Source organism: Clarias gariepinus, chromosome 21, assembly GCF_024256425.1.
Source record: "Clarias gariepinus isolate MV-2021 ecotype Netherlands chromosome 21, CGAR_prim_01v2, whole genome shotgun sequence".
NCBI lineage: Eukaryota > Metazoa > Chordata > Actinopteri > Siluriformes > Clariidae > Clarias > Clarias gariepinus.
The window spans coordinates 11,874,579-11,902,239 of record NC_071120.1 but is presented as its reverse complement, the minus strand read 5'-3'; the positions used below and the strand labels follow the sequence as shown (position 1 = coordinate 11,902,239).

The following is a 27,661-nucleotide window of genomic DNA, read 5'->3' as shown; positions in this document are numbered from 1 at the left end:
ATGGTTTAGCTCCTCCCCCGCCCTTCCCTGGCTGTACTGCTCTTTCATAATGTACAGCTTAGACTTGCAGCATCATTACATGCTCGCTGTCCCGAGCGGTTTACGACTCCACGCAGCCTCACATCTTAATGCAGGACTATCGGACCGGCTCCTAAAGGCTCTCCGAGGGCTGCTTGTGGATAAATGCTTGTTTTTTCCCCCCGGATGATTAAAGTCATTTAGTTTAGTTTGGAAGAGCGCGCCTATTTAACACTTTCAGAGCAGGAAATCTTTTTAGCGCGTTCTTAACTTTAAAAGATGCCCAAAAAGATGCTGAATAAAGTTAGTACAACCTCAAAGACAGTAAAGTCACAGTAGCACTAACTAAAGAGGAATTGTTATCTACTTCAACTAGACACTCAAATATCCGTGCCAGTGTTAACGAAGTCGACACCAGCATCTTCTTACTCATTGGACAGTTTCTCGTCTTCATTGTGTGCTAAGGGTGCACGGGTGCTTGCATCTTATTCTTTTTGTGTTTTTATTTGTAAATGTTTGGAATCCAGGAGCATCTTGCTTCTGTTGTGAAAAAACGAACTTTTGTGGAAGAAATGGATTCAGTACGTCCGTGGGTGCGTAATGTGGGAGTCGTGGATGCAAATGTAGCAGCTCAGAGGTAGTACACTACATTTTTCCATTATGCATGAAAAATATATTTGTCTATTAGTTGATCATAAGGACATATTTAACGACAATTCTATTCCAAAAAGTTAACGCCATTCCACTTTTATCCTGAGATATTTTGCCATAATGGGAAATCTTTACATGCAGTTTGGATGCCTTTCTAAAGTTGCATCTTGCGACCAAATTTACCTTTTAACCAAACATTACATGCAATCTCACTTGCTGTAAATAACTAATCAACAGGTGTGTAACGTAAGCGATTTAAACGTCAAAATTACAAAGGCTTGGGTCTCCAGCATGTACCTTATAGCTTGAAACGTCATGAGCACTGTTGAACAACCGTTACAAAGACACTGCAAGGAATATACCTGGGGTTTTAAAGCCGTTCATTGACAACTAGCTTAAAAACACACCGCATTATTACACATTTAGAGTGTTTGGCGGCAATTCGTTTTTTCGACCCGTCTTTTTCATTTAGCTTAATAATAGGCCGGACCACCACCACTACTGACAACATTATTATTATTATTATTATTATTATTATTATTATTATTATTATTGTTGTTGTTGATGGTGATGATGTTGATGTTGTATGTTATAGCACACAGTTAATATTTGCACTAACTAAATGTTTAAAAATAGCCTATTGTTTGTTATTGGAGCCCATTTGCCGGACGTACACGTTTACTTTTCAATATTTTTAAACGATGTGTGCTTCACACGTTTTGATGTTAATTTTTGCAAAGTAAAATGCGAATAACTCGACCAAATTATTAATAAAATAACCTTCTGTTAGTATTTAAATGCAGGTTAATTATTCTATCTTAGATTTAAATTACGGTTTAAACGAAAGTTTTGTCTCCTCAACAAAGTTTTTTAAAATACTGATATTAATAACAGAAAGCTCTCTATGAACTGCTCACTGCTACCAGCACAAATATACATTTCTTGTATATTAACGTGCTTGCATTTTCTGTATTATTTAAATTACGGTAATGATTCTCCCCTTTGCTCAATTAAAGGTTTTATTGTTTAACAATATTCTGTCATGCATGAACTGATGCTGATGGATAGCACTCTACCTTTAACGTTTATTTTACTTGTGTTTTTTATGTTGTTATGGTGTTATGAAATTTATCCCCCAAAAATCTCATAGCAATTTTTAAGTGTTGTAATCAAACTGATCGCTTATTTTGAATAATTTATTATTTAACTAAAACATTGGCAAACTAAAACAAACAATCAAACAAACAAACAAACTGATTTTGGCTTAATTGTTTTATCATCTCAGATTCTTTGAATTTAATCGTTTCCCTGATTATAACATATGATGAACTAGCTATTCAGGTTGATTTAATTATAAGGGCCTGTCATGTTTAACTATACAATCATGTTTAGGACACATTTACTATTAGCTTTTTTGCATGCATAGTAATAAATGTATACCCTGAATAAGCTTGTCATTATAAGTAAGACGAAATTTATCCAATTATAGGTTTGCAATTTAAGTGTTAAATGCATGACAAATGATTGTATCTACAGTGGAGTAGCCCTTTCTCGTGCCCACTTTGAGAAACAACCACCCTCCAACCTTCGAAAGTCCAACTTCTTCCATTTTGTGTTGGCCCTCTATGACCGACATGGACAGCCTGTGGAAATTGAGAGGACAGCTTTCATTGATTTTGTTGAGCATGATAAGGTACATTTGTCTTTTGTTTATAGATTGAATTCATATACTATGCCTTATTTTAGAATTAAACACAAAACAAAAGATTCTTGATTTATACAGTGTACCAGTACCAGTAGATAATTTACAAATGTAGCATACTAAAGATCTGAAAATATGCCTTTCCCCTGTTGATCTGATTGAATCTGACTCCACACAATATGCTTTTAGTTTGTACTATGCACCATGTTTAAAGAAGTAGACAAGCTAAATAAAGTACAGCAAATAAATGAAGTGAAAGCGAGAAAGATGTGTGGTTTTGCCTTGTGATTAAACTTCAGTCAAAAGTAAAAACTTATAGGTTATAGGTATACTTGATAGATAGATAGATAGATAGATAGATAGATAGATAGATAGATAGATAGATATACAAAGAGAGGTAGATACATATTATAAATATAAAACATTATTTTTTAATAAAAAAACTAATAATAGTTATAAACTCATGTGCTGTAATTACAATTTGCTGACTGAGCTGCTATTCTAAATGCAGTACACACAATAAACTGACTAGTCAGTTTAAGTGTTACCTTTTTGGTCTTTCTCTTACCTTCTATTTTTTTCATCCATCCTTTGGGTATTGAATCTTGGTGCAATCTCTGGAGGCCAGTTAATAACGGAGAAGATGGAAAGTAGGAGAAGCTAGAAAGGGGGTTGGTTTATAGGCCTCAAGCCAGACTGGAGACGACTGAAGCTTTTTTTTTTTTAAGGAAAACTCTCTCTCTCTCTCCCTCTCATACAAACATACATACATAGAACTCTACTTAACTATGGTGTATTTTGTGTATTTTTAGAATAATTTATATGTATAAGAAACTAAACACAAAGGTTATAAAACTCTTCAGACATTTCTGACCAGATTTAAACAGATTTTTTAAAATACTTTTTATTCATGAAGACAGATTAGTAGAGAAGGTACTGTACAGGTACTGTGGATATAGTGTATAAATAAATGCATATTGTGCATTTTCTGATTGCAAATTAGATTACCTGTTGTACCTTTTTTTGAAATACCAATAACTGGCAAGTTATTTCCTGTTAAGGTGAATTAGAACACTAAATGGTAAATAGAACATTTACATTTAGAACATCCAAATGCTAAACAGCTCAATCATTGTAGTGCTTTACATGTAGTGTGTATCTGATAATACACTGTAATGTAACAGTTCTTGCAACCTGGTAAATTTTCTGTTAAAGCTGGATTTGTTTTACCAGATTTGTGTTTTCTTGTGTCTGTTTGTCCTGTTCTTTTGAGGAGCAGACGGGAGAAAAAACTAACAATGGCACACACTACAAACTTCAGCTCCTTTACAGTAATGGTATGAGTCTGACTGTGTTTTTCTTTCCTACCAATATATTCTTTGAGATTTTTTAAATATATCTGGTGGATTTTTAAGATCTAAAAGAGATAATGATGGCTTCCATAAAGATGTGCATTGACATCAATGTTGGTAAACCTTATAAGTCTGGTGTAAAAATAAAGCCTTGTCAAATTCTCAAAGGTTTTACTTCTGAGCAAAAAAAATGATTTAACTGGTCCATATTGTGTCTTCAATCAGGGCAAGTTAGCATTTTGGACCCTTTAATGATAAAACGTGGGTAATATCTTTTCAGATAAAAACACTTCTCACAAATCTAAACTGTGTAAATTTATTTTTAAACAGGTGTACGAACTGAACAGGATCTTTATGCTCGTCTTATTGACTCTGTCACCAAACAGGTTAGTGTTTCTTCAGAAAACAAGCTTTCAATATAGCTAGCTGCTTTGACCATATAAATTATAAATAATGTTGTTTTTTGTTTGTTTATTTAGCCCATATCATATGAGGGGCAAAATAAGAATCCTGAAATGTGCCGTGTTCTGCTTACTCACGAGGTCATGTGCAGGTAAAAAGCCATTAGTACATATTCATTCACAGGGTATATGTTGAAAGGAATTTTTCTCAATTATTACAATTGCACTTTGTAAACTCTGTATGTATGTTATTTTTGAAAAGCAATGTATATCAAGAATGATGACAAACATGAAGATATGAATGACCAATTTAACTGATGAACAATAAAACCAGTACCACAAAATCAGGCTGGACCAGACACAGTGAAATACTGCTTGTAATACCCAGACTTTATGAACGGCGCAGCAAATTGGGAAACTTGCATCAGGAGAGACTTAGGCACTTGGTGACAGATAGACAGCAAGCACACGGTCATCCCTAAAGGAAGCATGTTTTGATGGGAGGTATGAGTGGGCGTGTGGGTCTGTGACCTCAGGCTCAGGGACACGAATAGCAGAGGGCAGAATGGGAGTGGAAATCAGCTTCAGCCCCCATTGTGTGGCCAGCAGATGCCCCGAGTGAGGTTCACAGCTGGCTAATAACGGAGGGGGAGAGGTTGATGAGGGGGATAAGGGCAAACGACACAGCTGGGGAGTGGCTCTGACAGAGGGGGAGCTTGGGTGGTGGTGGTGGATGGGGGCTCCAGGGGTAAAAGAGGACAGCAGAGGGGCAGATGGCCATGGGTGGGGGCACTTTTGTTATGCAGAATGGGCGGAGCAGAGCTTAGGGGAGGGTGCAAAAGGGCTGCCCTCAGACAAGAGATGCTTGGTGTTGGCGTGTGTGTTGTCTGTTGTCTATATGCATGTCTGACCTTTTCAATATGATTTCCAAGTTTCGTTATTTTTAATATGTTGGTTTTTATAGACATTATAAAAGGTCCACTGTATTGTGTTAAGAATTTTTGAAGAAAGAAAACAAAGTTACAGTCTTTTTTCAGGTTTTTTCATACATTTTATTGCCTGTGTTTAGGGCTTTTGTTGGTGCAGTGTTTACCCATAATTATAAAACAATATTTTAAGTAAAAATTCAACTAATGAGCCTATTGTTAGATGATAATGGGTTATTGGTATGCATTATGGTTACCTAATATATTTTAAGTATATAAGCCTTTTTAATAAAGATTGCCTTTTGCCATTTTCTTTTCATAGCCGATGCTGTGAGAAAAAAAGCTGTGGAAATCGCAATGAAACCCCATCAGACCCTGTCATCATTGACAGGTAAGAACGCATTATAGTACACGAGCAATCATAAGGTTTTCTGACCCAGCAAGTGTTTCTGGTCCATTAAAACCAGAAATGCTTAACACTAGCTGTTGTACTGCATAGTAACAGTCAGGAATCATTACAAAAAAGAACAAACAAATTCTGTATTTGTCTTCTTCTGCGCTTCAGCTTTTATTGGTTTACACATGTCTCACATACATACACTCTTTTTCAAGAATGATAGAAGAAACTTAATCACAAATGTAATACTCATGCTTGTGAAATTCAATTATGTCACATTCTGATGATTTTATGTCCGTTTGATAAAACAAGCTCTTTTAACATGTCATTGAAATCATTATTTATTTTATTAGATTTTAAATATTTTTTTCATAGCTGCCTAGCCTTCATCCCATGCCTTCCGGCATACAAAGCTTTTTCTTCTAATTTACAAGTATATGACCTTGTATAACCATAGTCTTCTATCTCTTTTTGTCTTACTGTCTGTGTTTTTGTAACTTTCTGAGTCCATCCTATTTACAGTGTCTCAGCGGAGCCATTCAAACTTTCTCAGAAAGAAAAAATGAGCTGTTGTTTTTTAGATTTTTCCAGAATTCCTAAGTATGGCATCTGTTTTTCTCCTTTATGATCCTTTTTGACCTTCTCTACATCTTTCACTCTGTCTCCACTCTTTCCATGCCTTAACCTTTTGAAAAAGCAATACTTTACTCAAGGGTTCCATAAAATAAAGGTTTTACCAGGAGTACTCTGGTCTTTGTATAGCAGGATTGTGCTTCAGTGAAGTGTCTGATGGCAGATCAACTCATTTGGCTAATCAGGATGTTATAGTATCAGTACCAAAAACCATCTTGTTTTATGGTATATCTTTTTTGTAGCCTGTATTACGTAGTCTTGTAATTATTATTCACAAGCTTGTCATTTAGGTCCATCAGTGCTTCATATTCCACACCACTCTTTTCTGAAAGGACATATTTAGTATGGTATGATTGTATGTGTCTTCTTTTTATTATTTTACATACTATATTTTACCATAAAATGTTGTTTAAAAATATGTTTTTATAATTTTAAATTTATGACATATAAATATCTCAATTTATTCTTTTTTACATGACAATTTATTTTAGTTGGGTATTCTTTGTTAATAGATTTTATTAATATTTCTGTTTTACGTAAACACACACACGCACACACACACACACAGACAAACACACACACACACACGCACACACAGTCTCATAAAATACACCATCTCCCCACATTTTCCTTAAAGTAATATTGTCATAATTAGTAAGCCTCATCAGGGCACCTCTCAATACACACAGAAATCCCCAGCGTCCCACCTTCCCAGACAGCCCATTTTAATCTGCTCCCATATTATTTGGACCCTTCCTTGTCTTTTACCCACCTCCCCCTCTTCACAATCTGCTATTCACCCCTTCCTCTACTAATCCAGTTATTAGTGAAAGAAGAGAGAAGTGATCCCATCTGATCCCTCAGGCAGCATGCCTTTTGCCACTTTATGACCCACACATCTGATGCTTGTCCGACTGATTAACTAGCACTGGTATGGCTAATGTTAAATTGTTAAATTGAACCTTAAGTACATAATGCAGTCATTTCATGGCAATGACTGTTTTCTTTTTTAATTTATTGTTTTTGGCATTGTTATGTAGAAATTTCATATGGTTCCGAAGTTTTTGAAACGCAGCAATTTTATAGCATACAGGTCTGTATGAATTCAATTAATGTCATGAGCCACTTCCTTATTTCTTTATACTAAATTAAATTAAATGATGTAGATTAAATTAAAGAAATGGGATCAAATGTTTTACCATGACATGCTACATAGTGCATAAAGACACAATTTAAAAATTTGTTGTTTATGAAACAAACACTGGCCTGATTATCTCTCATCATCTACAAATGTTTATAACTGATTTATTCCTTAAGATCTATTTTTATATTTTAATGCTTGTGTGATTCATAGGTCCCCATGTAGCTTAATGAAAAAAAAAAACTTTTTTAAAGACTAATCAGGTACATAGACTGGACTGAAAATTAGAGTCAAGATCTTGCCGTAAAGTAGGGCAAAAAAAAGGCTTTCAGCAAGCCTGGAGAACTATTCCTCAAAACCACATTATAAATAAAGATAATTTTTTTATTTAAAAAAACATGAAAAAATGAGAGGTGGCTCAGGACTTTTGCACTGTATTTTGTTATGTCACTATTTCATAAAGAAGCTTAATGAGGTCCTGATCAAATATTTTCCCACTTCCCAAAGCTCTTTGCAATTCTCATTGGATTGTTTATCTAGCCTGTCCAGTCAATTCAAGCACAACTTAGTTTTAACTCTTAGCGTAATTTGTTTCATGGAAATAAATTGATTGATAGATCTACTCAGTCAATTTACCAATTAATTGATTCAGTATCTTCTGGAAGCAATTCAGAGTATGTAAATAACACATAACTAAGGTTCCCTGTCATACATATATGTTAGTTATTATAGCATGCATATTAGATATTTATAGAAACTGACAGCAAATACTATATGAAGAGACTAAATACTATAAAAGATGGTAAATCTTTATAAATGGCTTTAACATGATCATGTAGCTTCTGGATAGTTTGCCAGCTTTCAGCATTAATAGGGTAACAGGCAAAGCTAAGGAAAATTTGATAAGTAATTTTGTACTACTATTAGTAAAACATATTAGATTAGATTAGATTGGATTAGATTACACAATAGATTGCTGTTTTCTATTAAATTTCTTTTGAAGCAGTTGATGTACAGTTTGGTTAAGGGCTTGAGAATTAGGTCAGTGCTACACCAAAATCAATATACAGATGTAAAAAAAACAAAAAAAAATAGGTATCCATGGAGAAACCAAGGAGAATCAGAATGCGATGGACCAATGCTCTGCAACTAAACATAAAACTAGACTACATAAAACGTGTTATGTGTAAAATATTTAAACTAAGCAAATATTGTCTGTGCTTAAAGTAATTCTTTATTTTATAAATGGAAATATTTGTGCAGCAAAAATAAATATTTTACTATTTACCTACCACATAGTGGATTCATGAAAATCTGCATTATGCATTGGATGCTGCTAACTTTTTCTTTCATCAATCAGTTGCTACGTCTTCTATTACAAGCTATTCCATGCCAGTGTTAGTGTTTCTGTCTGCAGATTGTACCTTTGTAGACTTGCTTTGCTATACCCAAACTATTTGAAAATGTAATAGACTTATTTTGATGAATGTCTGGACAAAATATTTGGGCAAATTCGTTTGTTCTCCTTGCTGATAAAAAATCTTAGAGAAAACAACAAAACAAAAAAAAAAGCACATTAAATAATAGGGTAAATAAAGAGTAAATGATGTCAGAGGTCACATTAACCTCTCACCCCTCTCTCCTTTCTTTTTTCACATATTTCCGAGACCTCTGTTATGTTTTCAGTCTTCTCCCAGTCAGTTATTCCACAGCACCGGTATTCTTTGGTTTAAATAAAATAGTTACCCCAAATAAATATCTAAATAGATAGAAAATCTAAAATATCTGCCTTAGAATATCTCTATTAAAAAAATTTTTCAAGTCATACATGTAGTATTCAGTGATCCAAGAGATTTATCATACAAATAAACACCCCTTTTCCTTTATACACAAACATTATCATAAAGTATATACTTATACTACATGTACATTGTTGCAGATTATGTATATTAAACATACCCCATATAAACCTTTTCACTGCTACTTACTCATATAGCGAGAGTGAGTGAGAGAGAGAGAGAGAGAGAGAGAGAGAGAGAAAATACACAGATGTGTACATTCACAAGAGAGGACATCTGCTCCCTTGAGAATTTGACAGCAGGAAAGGGAGAGCATTAAGTTCTGGTTATCAAGTGTACCTAGTACTCTTAAAAACTAAGCGACAATAAAACATACGGATGACTGAGGGTTTATCCCTTTTCCTTCTGCTTGTATGTTTGTATTTATCTGTAGTAATGATTCCTTCTTATTACTACCATTTTTGTGATTCTGAACAGAACATGTGACAGGTTTGTGACACCTTTGTGGTAGGGGTTGCTCCAATGATCCTTAGCAACCTGAGCTAATAGGGAATACTTTTTGAATATTAAAAGCAAGATAAATTCACTGGATTTAACACAATGTTATGAGAATAATCAGCTCCTCTTTTCCTGTATCTCTGAGTTGTCTATAATATCTTTAAGTTTTGTGGTCTTTTATCTGCATTGGTGCTCTCTGAAACAGAACATCTTAAGCTACTTACATGCTTCAAGTCATGTAATATTATGTGCTGTATATTTACACACAAATGTAGAAACTGCTAACAGCAGACAAACGAGTGGATGCCAGGTGGTGTATTATTTACTCACCTGGCTTATTCCTAAATGCAGAAGAAATGCTGAACCCTAGAATACAAATCTATACAAATGATAAATATATTGTTTTGTTCCTAACATTAACTATTTGTTGCTTTAGGTTAATTGCACAACAAGCCAAAATATGATGATCTCATTCTATATCATTAAATAATACTAGTCAGATTATTAATAATTAATAATTAGATAATACTTAGAGTTAATAAGTTGGACAGAGTTTACAGTGAACTGAGCAATTATGTACTGGCAGTTTGTTTGGCAGTCAATAAGTATTCCCTTTTAGCTCAGGTTGCTAAGGATCATTGGAGCAACCCCTACCACAAAGGTGTCACAAACCTGTCACATGTTCTGTTCAGAATCACAAAAATGGTAGTAATATGTTCATCATTACATCTGTGAGACAAACACAGATTAAGACAATGCTCATTTTATGCTATTATTTGTCACGGGCACGTATAATATTTGATGATTAAGGTAACAGTCAGTATAAAGACTAGAGTGAAATGCCAGTACAAAACAGGGTGTGTAGTTTACATGATTTTTTTTTTTTTTTTTTTTTTGTCTAAGATCCTGTTTTGGAATTTAAGGAGGCCATTACTTAAGTTTGTGTGTTTTTGTATGTATGTGTGTTTGTGTGGAGAATGGTGTTAGGCTGTCTTAAATTTCACTAATGATTTAATGGTTCTTCCTGGTGCTGGCTAGGCCCTAATGCTTTGTTTGTTTGTGCGTCTGCTGGACGGTAATCTGGAGATCTCATCCAGATTTAGGCTGTGACCTGATAAGATAATTTATCCCTTTCTTCCTCCTAGGTTATGTATATTTCAGTCATTGCACTGTTACTCAACTCATGTCATATCATATCACCATTTAACACATCTGAGAATCCCTGGAGTAAGATCAAACTATTAAACAAAATTAATGTGTGTGTGTGTGTGTGTGTGTGTGTGTGTGTGTGTGTGTGTGTGTGTGTGTGTGTGTGTGTGTGTGTGTGTGTGTGATGAATCTGTCAGAATAGAGGGCAGGGTTGATGGGCCCGCTGACAGCTTCTCAGCAGGCCTGCTGTGAGCTCCACCAGTGTCTTGTTTCTCCCCTCTACCTCTTTTCCTCCACTGCTCCATGCCTTCCCTTTTCGTCTTCACTCTTGCGTGTGCATCGCTCAACATTTGCTATGGATTAGTTACAAACAGTAAATTACAGTGCCTTGGACCTTTAAATGATTCCTTACCCCATATCTTCACAGATTACCTCACCACCTTCTTTCTGCTCGCCTTAAACACTCTTCTTTCATCTGTCTATCTTTCTGTTTATATCAGTTTATTTTTCAAACTGATCTGTTTTTTTATCCTGCTGTATTTTCCATCTTTCTGTCTTGCTCCTTTACCCTCTTCTTCTCACACACATTCCATCAAGATTTTTGCTGTGATGACACTTTCAGTTTAGTGACTATTGTCATCCTCAAGTCTCTCTCCCTCTCTCTCTTTCTTTCTCTCTTCTATCTCTCTCCTACTCTGGAAACAGATGTTGTTTGTCAGATCCTATCATTACTGGCTAATTAAGCAGACATCTCTTCTCTCTTTTCTACTGCCTGCTGCTTACTAATTCTCCAAGATAGTCCAGGCTTTGTTCCCCTACAGAGCTGAAGGTGTCTTGTTTACAGTGATGCACATGTGTGTTTTATTTCATTTAAGGGCTACATAAAAAAAAATAAAAACACAATATCCTATTGAAAGCTATCCGTGGCAGGACCTGAACCTGTCTGAACCTTCCTTCAGAAACTACAGTACCAGGTTTTGAGGTAAAACATTCTAATATACTGGCGAAATTCATTATCCCACTAAGTGTCACTCAACCATAAGCCAGAAAGTTCCATTGCCAATTACCAAGTTTCACCAAACATGCTAATAGTGTTCATGGTGTAAATGATTATTAGTGTAAATTAGATTTGGTCCATCTGATCCAAGATTCAAACTGCAATTCTGAGGGTGCTAAAGTTTGGGGGCTACAATTTAAAAAGATTAGCAAATTATTGCTTTTTCAAATAATTTTAAATAATAGCATTATAGAAGCAAATATCTACGAAATTTTGCATGCCAAATGTATTTTATTAAAAACATAAAAAGAAAAACTTCATAGTGTTACTGAATTTTAATAGAGTCATAAGGACATATCATGTACAGAGGCAACTTTTTCACAAACAGAATAATTTAGGCAACTCCAGGAGTCATCTACAGTGTTTATTTGACAAAAAAAAAGCCTTGATTTAAATGTTTTACAAGGAAATGGAATTTGACATGGAAAGGTGAGAGTCCTGGAAAAAAAGCCTGGTGCTGTTTTCATTTCGTTTACTCATGGAGCCGGGTGTGAAAGGTCCCGGTGTGGTATGTAGTGATGGGGGTATCGCTTTAGCCGGTTTGCTCCATGCACCCTGTTAGCGGGGTCAGAGGTCACCTGCACAGGGTGTTAACCCCCTGTGACCAGTCTAGCCTTGGTCTACTATGGGACTTTGGAAGTCCAGAGTATTTATGACTGACTCTTCAGCCAACCAAACCCCCCATGCACTTCACTTACCTACAATTTTCTCTTGTTTGATCTTATAAAGAAAGTTATTCTACTCTTTTGCACTTATATGAGTATATACAGCACTATATAGAATATATTTAAATACAAACTTAAATATGTCTCATTGTTTATGATAAATTGTTTGTGAACTTCCAGTAATCTGGAATGGAAGTTTAACATATGCAGAAAAAAAAAACATCCATCGCTCTGTGCCTTAGCATATGTGTTCATATGCAATGCAGTTAGCATCTATCCCTTCCATTGTATTGGTTGATGTTATTTACATCCACACATCTGAAGATTAACATGAATTTAATGTTGCTGGATTTTATCAATTCTGATTCCAGCTGGAATATGCAGTCAAGCTTATTTATGAACGTGTGTATGTGCCTGTGAATTACAGTTCCCTGTGTATCAGTGGTGCTGGAGAAGCTTTCAGCATGTCAATATTTTTTAATGCCTCACATCTGGTTTTCTAATTTTCCTCCCCCCTGATTCTCTCCATGTCATGACACTGTTTTGTTTTTCTAGGGTGGGTGGAGGATTTAGGTGGAGGAGAGGGATTTTGTTGAGTGATGATCCTAAATCTTAAACATTAACACAACTCTCTCTCTCTCTCTTTCTTTCTTTTTTACTTGACTTTTTCTTTACACAGTTCATACTCTGTAACGTCTCTTACCACATGTTAACAGAATCATAAGAGTGTCTGTTTACCTTCATTATATTTAATTAAACTTTTTAATAATACATAATTACAATACTAAATCATTGTTAATGACTCATAATACACATTCAGGCAATCTCTGACCTATTTTATTTGTAACACCTAAATGGTAAAGTTGTAAAACCCAATTGCATTTTTTGCTTATTTTGTTAGAAATAATTTTTCTGTGTTACATTTTCAGCTGTAATTTAATACCATGTTTTCACAGATTTAGAATAATACTACATTACATTTCATGCCACAGCTAGTGTTCAATCCGATCAATAGGTACTTCTGCATTATGGACTGTGTTGTTACTAGTACACTGTGCCAGTATTTCTACATTAAGCAAGTTGTCACTCTTAGCAGCCAGCTCCATGCTGAGAGTGTCGTGTTTGGTCTTGAGAAGTGAGGCAGATGCACACAAAGGCCATTCAGAGGCCTGGCCAGGGACTGCCTTCTGAGGCACTGTGGAAACTGATCTCCTGGCTTAAGACTCAACCATACCTTTTGTTTTCTAACAAGTGTTCCTAGAGATGCAAAGGGAATTGACCGTTGCCTGACATTATAGATTAATACACCCAGTGACATCTGCAGCTCAGAATGGGGCCAGTGCTTTCACTTCTGCAACATTGTGCTTTTATACAAAAGAGAGGTCTAAAAGAATCATTTATGCCCTTTCGATTTTTGTGCTATTGATAAAGAAATATAAATATTAGACATTAAATAGTTATTAAATTAAGAAATGATTTCATAATTTAACACATATTTAAATAATATTAATTTGACTAATTACCACACGCTCATCAACACCTACTATTACTACTCACATGCCCTCCATTTGCTAAATTTAAATATCACAACAAACCACAACAACCATTGTTGATATTAAACTTTCCCTTGCAGAACAGCTGAGATTGGTGGGTGGGGGAGGTTCTGTTGCAATACAGGGATGTTTGGGAGGCCTAATTAATTATGCAAGATAGCTCTAATTATAATGCAGCAAATGGCTGCATGGCAGAAGGTGCGAGGCACTGAGCCTGGGAGATTTGCATGCTAAGTGGGCAGGAAGGGAAAAGTGACTAATGCATGCTAATGTGTGCATGTCCATCGTGCTTAATTTTAGCTGTTCACAGCTGAGTACCACTGACTTTTTTTTTAGGGGTGAAAAGTTGATAAAGTGAATGAGGATAGGAACAGTGGCATGGGTGCATATTCTAGTTGTCTAGAACTGATATTCCTGGCTATTATTTTATAACATTTAGAACCCCCTACTGTCTGGGAGGTGAATTGCAACTACATTTAAAACATTGACACACCCTCCCCTTTCTTAACTCACCCCATTCCATCAGCAGCATCAATAAATTCACTGACAGTTTCCTTTTAAAAACAAGAGGTGTGGCTGAGTAGGTTTCCTTTTAACTGAGGATTGATGCAACTTATGAATATAAACAGCAAACTGAAAACAACAACATTAAGGAGCACATTTTTCTAAGAAATCTTCATGTTGATAATTTGGTGCTTACTTAAGAAAGGCATTGTGGGCAGCACAGAGCGTAGCACTGCTGACTTCACAGTTCCAAGTATTCCTGTTTTGATCTAGAGTTAAGGTGACTGACTACACCGTGTTCGCTGAACTAAATTTCCTTTGAGTGTGAAAGAGTGTGTGTCTGGTGTCATGCTATCTCATTTAATGTGAATTCTCCTCTCTTCTTCTTGTGTTACTGAGCTCCACATCCACTGTAAACTTAAACAGGATAAAGTAGAACAGCTGAGATTTGCACCTTTCTGTACCAGTGCTGAACTGTTATGATTTTGAGATTGTAGGAAATCGTAGGCTACTGTACATACTGAACATCAGAGTGCTACATGCATAACTCTTAGCTTTTAGCTTCAGGGTCTCCTCACTTATTTTTAGGATTACAGATTAATCCTAAACCTAATAATTTGAAACTTTTGTGCATAAGGATTTCAGTTATTATGAATTTTCACTTCATCACTCTCCTTCTTGTACAATTAGCTCTTACATAACCCAAAGGTGTGTGTGAGGTCATTGTCCTTTTGGAAAACAAGCAGTGAATGTTTAAATATGTCACTTGAACTCAGAGAAACATTTGTTTTGGCTTTAATCTAGGGTGCTGTGAATTAGTGGTTTCTGAGGCTGGTCATTCTTATAAATGTATCCTCTTTATCAGGGGCAGCTCTTGGTCTTCCTTTCCTGGCACAATCTCCTTGAGTGGCAGTTTCACTATAGCATTTGATATTTGATGGCTTTGTTGCTGACTTCACTGACTACACATTCAATTCAAAGTTCTTGAGATTTTTTTGGATTGACTGAACTAAATTTACATAATCACACTTACACCAAACTTGACTGTCATTTGAATCACACTGGCTTGAAACTAAGCATAGATTTTTGTTGTTGCTTGTTTTTTTTGTGTAGTTTGTGATGAAAAAAGACAGATTTTACTGTAGGATTTATCATACAATTAATATCTCCCTTTAAAATTAGACCCCTTTTCTCTTTCTTCTCTTAGTCTGTCATCTGCTGGAATATTAGTTCCCAGTTGCATTTTTACTTTTCTGTCTCTCCTTGCTTTACATTAGGGACTTTGGGATTGCGGCAGATCCTGGTTACCATGGCAGCAGTGCCATATTGCTGGACGATACACTCCTGTGATTTGAAGTTCTTCTCCCCCACTTTCTCTTGCTTACTCATCTCCCTTATTTCTCCCCATGTCTCCCCATATATTGCATTGCTGTTTACTCCAATACACCACACACAAATTCACACCTAAGAGCACACAATCACAAAAAAATAGAATAAATTCAAAATTATATATAAATATATCATTTGCTGTAGATATACACGCCTCCCTCTCAAACTCTGTCAGCTGCATTCTTGGAGACCTGGCCCATGGGAATTTCACGCACTGCATTGTGGGATACTGTTGTCCCCTGGGCCTGTACTGCTGTTTTGAGCATCTTTTTATTTTCTTTTTTCATTTAGTTCAGTTGTATATGAGTGTTAAGCTTTTAACATTTGCAACCATTGCATCGTTTATGACATTTCCCTTTTTTCATTTTAAACATATTTGCATGTAATCTTGAATAAGCCAACATGTATTAAAGTCTGTCTTTGTCTACTGCTACCTACAGATTTTTCTTGAAGTTTTTCCTCAAGTGTAACCAAAATTGTCTGAAGACAGCAGGGAACCCACGGGATATGAGACGATTTCAGGTACAAAATTAATCTAAGCAATGCAGTTCATTTGCAATTACAGTACATGAGACATTTGCATGAAATGCACAGTAGCAAAATATGGATTATTATAATTATACATTAATTATATAATTAAACATTGAATTATCTATCACCAACACATCACAATCTATCACAATGTGGTTTATGTGGACAAATGTTTTGTGAGTAAACTAAAAAAGTACAAAAAATAAATCTAATGAGGGAGACAGGGAGAGAGAGTGGGACAGAAAGAGAAGGAGAAGGTATGGGTACCAGAAGATATTGGGATTGCAGGAAATCATCTGAGATGTTTCAGGAAGTTGTCAACATTTGAGTGATTGGCTCCAGATGTGGTAGGTCAGGTTCCATGATCCAGGAAGTACTCACTGGGGACCCTCCCTCCTTACTTCCTCCTACATGTCTTTCACTACCACCCGCCCCCATTCTGACATTTTTTCCTGTTGCCCTCCCATGCTATTCGTTCTACTTTCTTTCTGCCATGTTTATTTTAACTCTTTACCTTTGACACATGGCGAAAAGCAACTTTTACATTCCTGCACATAAACCATTGTTGTGTCTTAAATTTACAATTGCCATTTTAGGAAATCTACTTTCGAGCCACATGAAACATCTGACCTGCCCTCTCTCTACTCTACTCTACTCTACTCTACTCTACCTAAGCCCTGGTTCTGATCTCTTCCTTTCACTGTTTTTCCCATTTCCTAATTCTTGCTCACTCTTACTTTACATTTGTTAGGGGGCACTGAGACATCCTGAATGGAACAAGAGTTAATGGCATGGCCACTGTTCACTTTAAAAAGGGAAACTATGGATCAAAACATCATCAGTCAGTGTATTCTAAAAAAGACAGGAGAGAGTAATTCAATATGTTTAATGGCATTGAGGACTTCCTATACACCTCCTATTCATACACAAAGGAGATGATGATGGAGAAGAGAAAGCCAAATTAAAAATGAGACAGAGATGCTACTGTAAGCAGGCTGAGAGCAGAAATAATGAGTAAAAAAAGATTTTTCCATGAACATTGGTCACAGGGGGGTTATTTAAATAAAAAGCAAGAGATACAGGCAATAAAACCACCTGAATGCTTTATAAAACAATTTAATCTCTTTTCCTTAATTAGGTGGTCCTGTCAAGCACTGTAAGTGTGGACGGCCATGTTCTTGCAGTATCTGATAACATGTTTGTACACAATAACTCGAAGCATGGTCGACGGGCACGAAGACTAGAGCCAGGCGAGTCATTAGAGAACACAACGGAATACGGTGAGATGAGTAAGAAATTTAATGTTTTGTCTTGCTAAAACTGGGTTGATTCAACTTGAAATAAATGTTTTTAAATGTTACTATTAATTTACTATTATTTACATACAGTACACTTTAATATTGTGTACAGGTCATATAACGTTTTTATGTACAAAGTTTGCTAGAGATGTTTCTTTTATTGCATTTTATTATTGCATTTTATTGCATTTATTTGCATTTGGTGAGTCAGTAAAAAAATATATATTTCGAACATGATTTTCCAACGATCACATTTGCAATGTGGATTTGAGACTAGTATTTCTTGGTGTTAAATCAAAGATTTCTTTTTATTACGGTTTACTGCTCTTCATATGTTGTTAATGTAGAACATTTAATGAAACAATTTTGATGGTAATTTTCTTTAGAGCATTTTTTTTGCATAATACCATAGGCCTACATACATAAAATACAAATATACAATAGACATAACTTAAATTGTAACATTGATTCTAGGATGTTAAGTAAATTGTATGTTTTTGTTTGCAATTTTATTCCACCTCAGTGATATGATAATATAAATGAATAATGTACACACATATTTATTCAATATCTTTCTATATAAACAGCCACTCCATGTATCAAAGCCATCAGCCCCAGTGAGGGCTGGACCACAGGTGGAGCAATGGTGATCATTATTGGCGAGAACTTCTTTGATGGTCTGCAGGTTGTGTTTGGGAGCATGCTGGTGTGGAGTGAGGTTAGAAATGCTAAAAGACTTTAATTCTGTATAATAATAATAATAATAATAATAATAATAATAATACATCTTCAACTGATCTATTTTTTATGTTTGTGGAACCTCTATTTCCATCTCTGTTACCAAGATCAAGCTGATAAAAATAAATGTAACTTAGCTGTTTTTAAGCACAGCAATAGGTCATTCTTTTTTTTCTTCTTTTTTTTTATGTAACTGCTATCTGTGTGTTTTTTGAACAGTTAATCACTCCTCATGCAATCCGAGTTCAGACACCGCCAAGACACATTCCCGGGGTAGTAGAAGTCACACTGTCCTACAAATCAAAACAGTTCTGCAAAGGAGCTCCAGGAAGATTCATTTACACAGGTATGACAAACATAGACATATGTTCTTTGGTATTTTGTTTTTTCTATAGATTTAATATTCTTATCAAAATGAACTTACCTTTTTAAATCTATTATAGCTATATTTGTGGCATTTGAAATGGGTATTTTGTGTCATTGTCTCATTTTGTCCTTAGCACTGAATGAACCAACCATAGACTATGGCTTCCAGAGACTTCAGAAGGTCATCCCTAGGCATCCTGGGGACCCTGACAAATTGGCAAAAGTGGGAAATTAATTTTTTTTTTAATCACTTACTTGTATGTGCTGACATTATTTAACTTAGTTGGTTTTCTGTAGGAGATGCTTCTTAAAAGGGCAGCAGATCTTGTAGAAGCAGTCTATGGAAATACCCACAGTAATCAGGTAACCAAAAAAATTTAAATGTAAAAATTCAACATGTATCTTTTTAGAGCTTGAGCAGTTAAATGTCACACAGGAATTGGGTTTTGACCTTATAAAAATCTATTATCTTACTATATATATTAATAATAAACTTAAAATGGTCTTCTATTCAATTCAATTCGAATTTATTTAACTTTTTACTATAAACATTGTCTAAAGGCACAGTTATAGAAATCTGGCTTTATATTTAAATATCAGATGGGCAAGCCAGTAGTGACAGGAGTAAGTAAAACATCCTTTCACAAAACAGTGTTGAAAGGATTTTTAGTATAAATGACTACAGAATCATAGATTAACTGGTCTTTTTCTGAAGCTGAATGATTGTACATAAAACATACATACAGTAGAGTACTGTGCAAAAGTCGTAGGCACATTCAAATAAATGCTGTAGTAAAGGATGCCTTCGAAATAAACAAATCATATAAATCCCAGTAAACAGTAATTAATTAAACAAAGTCAGTATTTAGTGTGACAACACTAAAGTTCTCTCAAAATCCTTTAGTTTAAGGTATGCTTTGCACAGTTTTATAAGGAGATTAGCTATACGTTTTACTACACATCCTGCAGAACTACTCACAGTTCTTCTGAGGAACTTGACAACATCCAGTAGCTTCCGTTTTGTGTGAAAAAAAATGGTCACAGTTCTTGCATACAAATATTTTTTTGTACTTTTAATTTTGTCATGAAATACTTTATATTTAAGTAATGGATTTAAAAACTATTAACTGTAGAAAGTGACACTGGTAGGTCAGCAACTTTTTGTGTCTTGGTTGTTTGTGAGTTGTTTCTGACCATCTGTTTGGGTCTTCCACAAAACCATAGCAAAGTGACTACACCTCCCAATAACTTGTACTTATGTACAGTACAATGATTGGAACTGATCTTGGAATAGCAGTTGTTTACAAAGGGGTCCAAGAGACATTTCTGACTTCCACCTATTCAGCATCGTCTTTCTCAGATGTGACTTTCAGCACCACTTGATTCATAATTTTAATGGGTGTATACGTAGTTTTGACGATTGTGTTGATATCAGAAAACCCCAAATTAAAAAAAAAAAATTTTTATATTAAATATGTATAAAAATTATTTAATTTTAAATTTAAATAAAAGAGACGATTACCCACAATTCTGCAGCTCAAGAGAGAAAAAAAATTGACTCAGCTGTGATCACATGACGCTTGGCGTTGAAACAAGAAGCGCATGCATGCTACATGATACTCTGTACAGTGGAACCTTGGTTTACGAGCATAATTTGTTCCGGAAGCTGGCTCGTATTCCAAAACACTTGTAAACCAAAGCAAATTTTCCCATAAGAAATAATGAAAATTAGGGCTGGACAATAACTTGATATCAATATATATCGCGATAGAATTTTTTTCAATAACGGTGATATAATTTTTAAACACATTTCCAATATTTTAATATACATTTGAATATATGAGCGAACGGTTTTTCTCTCTCTTGCGCTGCGGAATTGTGGGTAATCGCCTCCCCTGCTGGGTCTTAGTGCTCGTCTCTCACTGGTATAATCAACATCCGTGCATGCGGGTTCTGTTTACTATAACACTGTGACCACGTGTGTGTGTGTGAAACATATTTAATTTTGTGTTTGTTAGCGTGTTTGTACAGCGCACGCATAAAGCAAAAGCAAGTCTCATAGAGGGTAAAGATCCATTTTTTTGTGTGTAAGGCAGAGTGTGTGTGTCTGTTTGTGCAAAGCCGAAAGGAGTTGGGGGTGGGTGGGGGCTGTGTGTGTGTGTGCGCGCGTGCTTCGCGCACACAGACACACACTCACCTTTACCCGAAAGGAGTTGGGGGTGGGTGGGGGCTGTAAAGGCGAGTGTGTGTGTGTGTGTGTGTGTGTGTGTGCGCGCGTGCTTCTGCTAATTCTACTAATAAGCTGAGTCTGAGAGCTTTAATTATGTGATAGTTTATTTCACATTTCTTGTTTGTAAAGGCTAAATACAAATAAAAAGTGAACCTTATTTTTTTTGTACTGTTTTTATTTAAAAAAAATAAAATATATATATATATCTATATCCATATATCTATCTATATATATATATATATATAGGAGGAGCCTGCAGGTATTATAGACTTTGCAAATTCAGTTTGCAGACATCCATTGTGTATGTCCTCTGCAGTTTTTTCCTGAGGCTTTTTAATATTGTCCATTTTGAAAATCGGAATTATATCGTACCGACCAAAATTAAGAAATATATCGTGATATAAATTTTTGCCATATCGTCCAGCCCTAATGGAAGTTGAAATTATTCGTTCCACAGCCACATAAAATAAATACATAAAAATAATTAACATAAAATATGAAGTAAAAATAAAACAAATTGTCCTGCACTTTACATAAAAAAAAGTAAAAATAAATCCAGACAGATAAGTGTTTCCATTTATGCACACAGGTGCTGTGTGAGTTTTTCTCTCTTTTTCGCTGCGGAGTGTATGTGTTATGTGTGTACGTGCGTAATTTCACACTGTGGCGGTTGTGTGTAAGTGAAGCACACACACATTAAAGGCGAGAGAGAGAGAGAGAGAGAACCGGCACGGTGTCAAATTACGTGCGCGCGCACACAACACACACACTCAAACACTGACACACATTAAAGATGAGAGAGAGAGTGTGTGTGTGTGTGTGTGTGTGTGTGTGTGAGAACCGGTGCGTGCACACACAACACACACTCCGCAGCGCAAGAAAAAGAAAAACACACGCACACACACACACTGTACTTGTAAACCAAGCCTTATTCGTTTTCCAAGTCAAACTTTTAAAAAAATATTTGCTAGTTCTGCGGGAACACTCGCAAACCGCGTTACTACAATCCGAGGTTCCACTGTAGATCATTTTTGGAAAGTGATAATTTTCAAAGTATTAATAGGAGAAGGCTATAAGGCACAAGGATATAATCTCTAAGTAGAAATAGTATCAAGATGAATTAGGCAAGTCCACTGCACCACAACAAATCAAGTTTAATCACCTTTTTCGGCCATTGAGAACACTAGAATATACAGTGCTGTGTCTCCTATAAAATCATCATGCCACTAAATATAGAAGTACTAACTGTATAACTTTTTTCATCTTTTATATTTGATTGTAGGACATGTTATTAAAAAGGGCCGCAGACATTGCTGAAGCTTTGTATAGTGTACCAAGGCCTCACAGTCAACTACAGGCTCTGCCCAGTTCCCCAGTACATGGCAGTGTCATGGGACTAAGCTCCTATCCATCTCAGCTGGGTGTGGGCATTGGAGACCCTGTGCAAACCAGTGGCCAAGGTAAGAGAGGCCCAATAAAAATGCCTTGAAGAATAGGGACGATTTTACACTTTTGTGCAGAAGAGTTTTGAGTGTATTTATACCAGTATAAGAGAGGGACACATGTTATACATTGTTTTATGATAAATTCAAAACTATTTTCTAAGTATCAATATGACAATACGATTTTTAGAGACACAATGATTAACTCAGAAATAGTTGCAGTCTCTTGACTTTTTACACCTCTTTACCTTCTTGCAAAGGTTACATCCGCAATTCTACAAGTTTGTCTCCACGAAGCTACCCATCTGCCTCCACTCCTCAGCAATCCACCTATGGCTCTGGAGGAGGCATGGGTGGAGGGTATGGAGCTGTACCCATGAGCAGTCTGGGTGTGCCAGGATCCCCTGGCTTCAGCAGTGCCTCCCCAAACAGCTCTCCTTATGGTAATGAGTGCTATTTTTAGTTACAAAGTGTTTAGATATGAAGATGTTTTGTCACTCAGCAAAGGGCTGTGTTGTATTAAATCTTGGCATATTACTCACAAAGATTTGATTGGCTTCTATTTCCTATGATGCATGATATGAGAATAAGCATAATACAGACTGATAAACAGCTGAAATGGCTTGTCAAGATTATAAAATTTATAATAATTTACCCAAGCCTGTTTAATTTATATATAGCTGGACCTTCTATTTTTTGCTATTTTAAGTGGCAGCAGGTAGAATAACAGGGTAGGATATTCTTTTGTGTCTGCTCATAAGTAATAATTCAAAAAATAAAGAAAGTTTTTAATTCTATCTTCCATCCTGTATCTTTCTTTTTCAGTTATGCCATCTAGTCCCACTATACCAGGCTCTAGTTCATCTTCCTCTCTTCTGCCCTTTTCATCTTTTCCTTCCACGGCCAAACAGAAGAGTGCCTTTGCTCCTGTCTTAAGACCACAAGGTTCACCTTCACCCGTCTGTCCCACTTCAGGAGGCAATGGCTTCAGAGGTGACCACAAATTTAAAGACAAATAGAGTAATGTGTACATTGTTAAAAAAAAGAAAACTCAAAATATTAAGGCAACATGGTGCAATATATATATATATATATATATATACACACACACAATACCGTTCAAAAGTTTTACAACACTTGCAAATTTCTTTGTTTTTGTTTAGTGATTTATTTTCTACATTCTACAACAATACTGGGGATTTAAAAACTATAAAATAACACATATGGGATTAGGTAATTACATAACAAGAAAAACAACAGTTAGTTGTTATTTTAAGACACAGAGGTCAGCCTTTCTGTAATAGTTCTTGCAAGAACAGTATTGTCAAGTGCATTTGCAAAATCCGTCGAGCACCATAATGAAACTGGCTCTCATGAAGGCCATCTCAGGAGGGTGAGACCAAAACCTACCTCTGCCGCAGACGAGAAGTTAATTTAGAGTTATCAGCCTGAAAAATGACCAATTAACAGCACCTCAGTTTAGAGGTGTTATGAAGTCTTTACAGAGCATAAGTAGCAGACACATCTCAATATCAACAGTTCAAAGGAGATTAATGCATTTTTGGACGCCTTCAGTATTCCTTTGTGTAGAATGTAGAAATAAATAAAAATCAGGAACGATCATTGAGTTAGAAAGTGTTCTAAAACTTTTGAATGGTAGTGTAAAAAAATGCATTTAGAGGTGTGGTCCTGATCAAGACACTTTCCTGAACTCCAAACTGAATGTCAGAATGGGAAAAAAAGGTGATTCAAGGAATTTTGAGCGTGGCATGGTTGTTGGTGCCAGACGGGCCGGTCCGAGTATTTCACAATCTGCTCAGTTACTGGGATTTTCACGCACAACCTACGCACAATAGCCTTTACAAAGAATGGTGTGAAAAGGGAAAAACATCCAGTATGCGGCAGTCCTGTGGGCGAAAATGCCTTGTTGATGCTAGAGGTCAGAGGAGAACCGACTGATTCAAGCTGATAGAAGAGCAACTTTGACTGAAATAAACACTCTTTACAACCGAGGTATGCAGCAAAGCATTTGTGAAGCCACAACACGCACAACCTTGAGCCGGATGGGCTACAACAGCAGAAGACTCCACCGGGTACCACTCATCTCCACTACAAATAGGAAAAGAGGCTACAATTTGCACGAGCTCACCAAAATTGGACAGTTGAAAATGAAAATGTTGTCGGTCTGTTGAGTCTCGATTTCTGTTGAGACATTCAAATGGTAGAGGCAGAATTTGGCATAAACAGAATAAGAACATGGATCCTTCATGCCTTGTTACCACTGTGCAGGCCGCTGGTGGTGGTGTAATGGTGTGTGGGATGTTTTCTTGGCACACTTTAGGCCCCTTAGTGCCAATTGGGCATTGTTTAAATGCCACAGGCTACCTGAGCATTGTTTCTGACCATGTCCATCCCTTTATGACCACCATGTACCCATCCTCTGATGGCTACTTCCGGAAGGATAATGCACAATGTCACAAAGATCGAATCATTTCAAATTGGTTTCTTAACCTTGACAATGATTTCACTGTACTAAAATGGCCCCCACAGTCACCAGATCTCAACCCAATAGAGCATCTTTGGGATGTGGTGGAACGGGAGCTTCGTGCCCTGGATGTGCATCCCACAAATCTTCATCAACTGCAAGATGCTATCCTATCAATATGGGCCACGATTGCTTTCAGCACCTTGTTGAATCAAAGCCATGTAGAATTAAGGCAGTTATGAAGGCGAAAGGGAGTTAAACACAGTATTAGTATGGTGTTCTTAATAATCCTTTGGGTGAGTGTGTGTGTGTGTATATATATATATATATATATATATATATATATATATATATATATATATATATATACTATGTAAACATGTATTCTTTATTAATTACCAGCTTTTTTCTTTGTTCCACTTTTCTTTAGCGATGACTGGTCTTGTTGTCCCACCAATGTAGAAGACTAATTGTTATGAGAGAAGGCGTTTCCACCAGCTGATGTTCCAGGGTTATACTGCATCTAGTGGTGTCTTTACATTTTAACATCTAACAACACATGCCAACCACACAGAAAGACACTGCAGAAGCAATATTGGTCATAAATAATTACATGCACTGAAGTTATTCTTTCACTAGTTATGAAGAAAATATGAATAGGACTGGACAAGGAAAGTAAACAGCTTTAATGAACTTCATACAGAAATAATGGTATTTGCATAACTTCTTAGTTCAGAAAAGTTTCACTAGTCTGTCATTCTCTCACAGAATTCTGGATCACATGGTTACAGGACTTATCACACAAGCTGCATGGTGCAAATCTCTGAGGCAACTGTCCAAATCTTTGTCAAATCTTCCTTGTCAAGAAATCTTGGTCATAAAAAACATTTACAAGTATAAAATGAACATTCCATTTATAGATGTGGAAAAGTTTATTTTCTTTTTTAGCTTCAAAATAAGAAAATTATACTTTGTACCTCGCAGAGATGTGATTTGATTACCTCATATATTGACTTATTTAAAGAAAAGGATATATAAGTTATTATTTTTTGGTTAAGTAATAATATTTTTTTTTATTCTATTTGTAATTGTTCTACTTGTTATATCTTATTACCATGTTGGCATTATTTTTATGTTATAAGTTTATAATGAATACTATTAGATTATTTTCCAAATCAAAATGTTTCTTGCAAATAATTTTTTGTTGGGGAAAAGAAACTAAATATTTTTTAAAACTGTTTCAAGTGTGACACTGCATACAGCAAGGTATTCTCCCCCAGAATCATAAACTTGCCTCTTCTTGTTGGGTAATTTGGGTAATTATTAACCTTATATTCAGAGTTTGCTTCCAAGCTCTTATTGCATAGGCCATACAGTAAATACTACTGTATATGTTTACAATAATTTTTGTCCAGAAAATTTGTAGTTTAGCGGTGCTTTGTAATTCAGTTAGTTACATTACGTACATTACGTTTTCATCAATAGTCTGTTACAGATTCCCAGCAGTGTTATATTTTCTAATGATTTTCTCCCCACAATACCATTTTGTAACTATGCAGTACATGATTAGGCTTAAGCTGTTTGTGATCAGTGTATCTCATTAAAGGAAATAAAAGAAACAACATAATCCTTCTACATTTCATTTACAAAAAAAAAAAATGTTAATCGTATTCGTATTTGTTTATCCATAAAACTGTTTAAATTAACCATAATTACTAATTAAATGTTAGTGCATCTTTTTATACCATCTACAATGTAAGATGGTGCAATGCTAGCCGTAACTGAGTAGTATTATTTTAAATCCAATTTACATTCATCGTTTGTAAACCCTGTAAATCTGAATTGACCTAGTGTGGAAACACTGGATAAGAGGCTGGAACACTGGGTGTAAACAGATTACCAGTCCATCAAGTGGTATCACATATATTTGCCCTCTCATTTATACCCAGGGGTTATTTAATTTATCATTAAAGTGGTGCGAAGAAAATTTAAAACTCTGGGGCATCCCATGTGTTTAATGTAAAATCATGCAAACCTTGCATACAACTATTCCAACATATGAACTAAGATACCTGAGCTCAGGATCAAACCCGGGGACCCTGGACCTGTAAAGCAGCAACTCATCCTGCTGCATCACCTGCAATAACACCTCAAAGATACTGTTTTTTTTTTTTTTTTAATGTTTTGAAACACAAAGCCGACACAAAATTGGTCATTTGCAAAGTGCAGAGTTTACAGTTCCTTATTGAAGATTCCCAAATGTGCCTTTCAATGAACGAGGTAGCTGCTGTGAAGTCAGCAAAGTTTATTTTTTTTACTTTTGTCACCTTCAAGTGGCACTTGCTATGAAAATCCAAGCTGTTGTCTACGCCTCAAATTTCCTTCTTCCTTCTCTGTCATCTCCCTTTCTATGTCTCTGACTCTCCCCCTCCCCCTTCTCTTCTTTCTACTAATTTGACAAGTTAAATTCTGCTTTGTTGTCAGCGCCTCGGCACTCATCAGTCTAATACATCCTTCTGCCTAGAGGCACAGCAGCCATATGTTGCTTTCTAAATGATTCTTTGGTTTGACTTTGTTGATGTTAGTCTGGCTAGTGATCAGACATGCCATTTTAACATTGCCTGATTTTCATTTATGTTTTTCATTCACATTTATGGGTGTGATTCCAAGAACAGTGACAATGTGATTGATCTACACAAGACTGCTGGTTCCAACTCTACAATGTTGATATAATCA

At 35.8% G+C, this 27,661-nt stretch overlaps 1 protein-coding gene across 1 annotated transcript; it reads left to right on the top strand.

The window, feature by feature from the left end:
- Positions 1–97: 97 nt before the first annotated feature.
- Positions 98–25,947, top strand: ebf2 (EBF transcription factor 2). The gene is made up of 16 exons (XM_053481005.1): positions 98–655; positions 2,206–2,362; positions 3,651–3,708; positions 4,054–4,109; positions 4,203–4,276; positions 5,373–5,441; positions 16,276–16,357; positions 17,505–17,646; positions 18,252–18,382; positions 18,622–18,748; positions 18,903–18,991; positions 19,066–19,131; positions 22,281–22,458; positions 22,701–22,883; positions 23,266–23,433; positions 25,356–25,947. Exons 1-16 carry the CDS (start codon positions 531–533, stop codon positions 25,385–25,387), a joined length of 1,737 nt encoding a protein of 578 aa, XP_053336980.1. The 5' UTR covers positions 98–530; the 3' UTR covers positions 25,388–25,947.
- Positions 25,948–27,661: the final 1,714 nt, after the last annotated feature.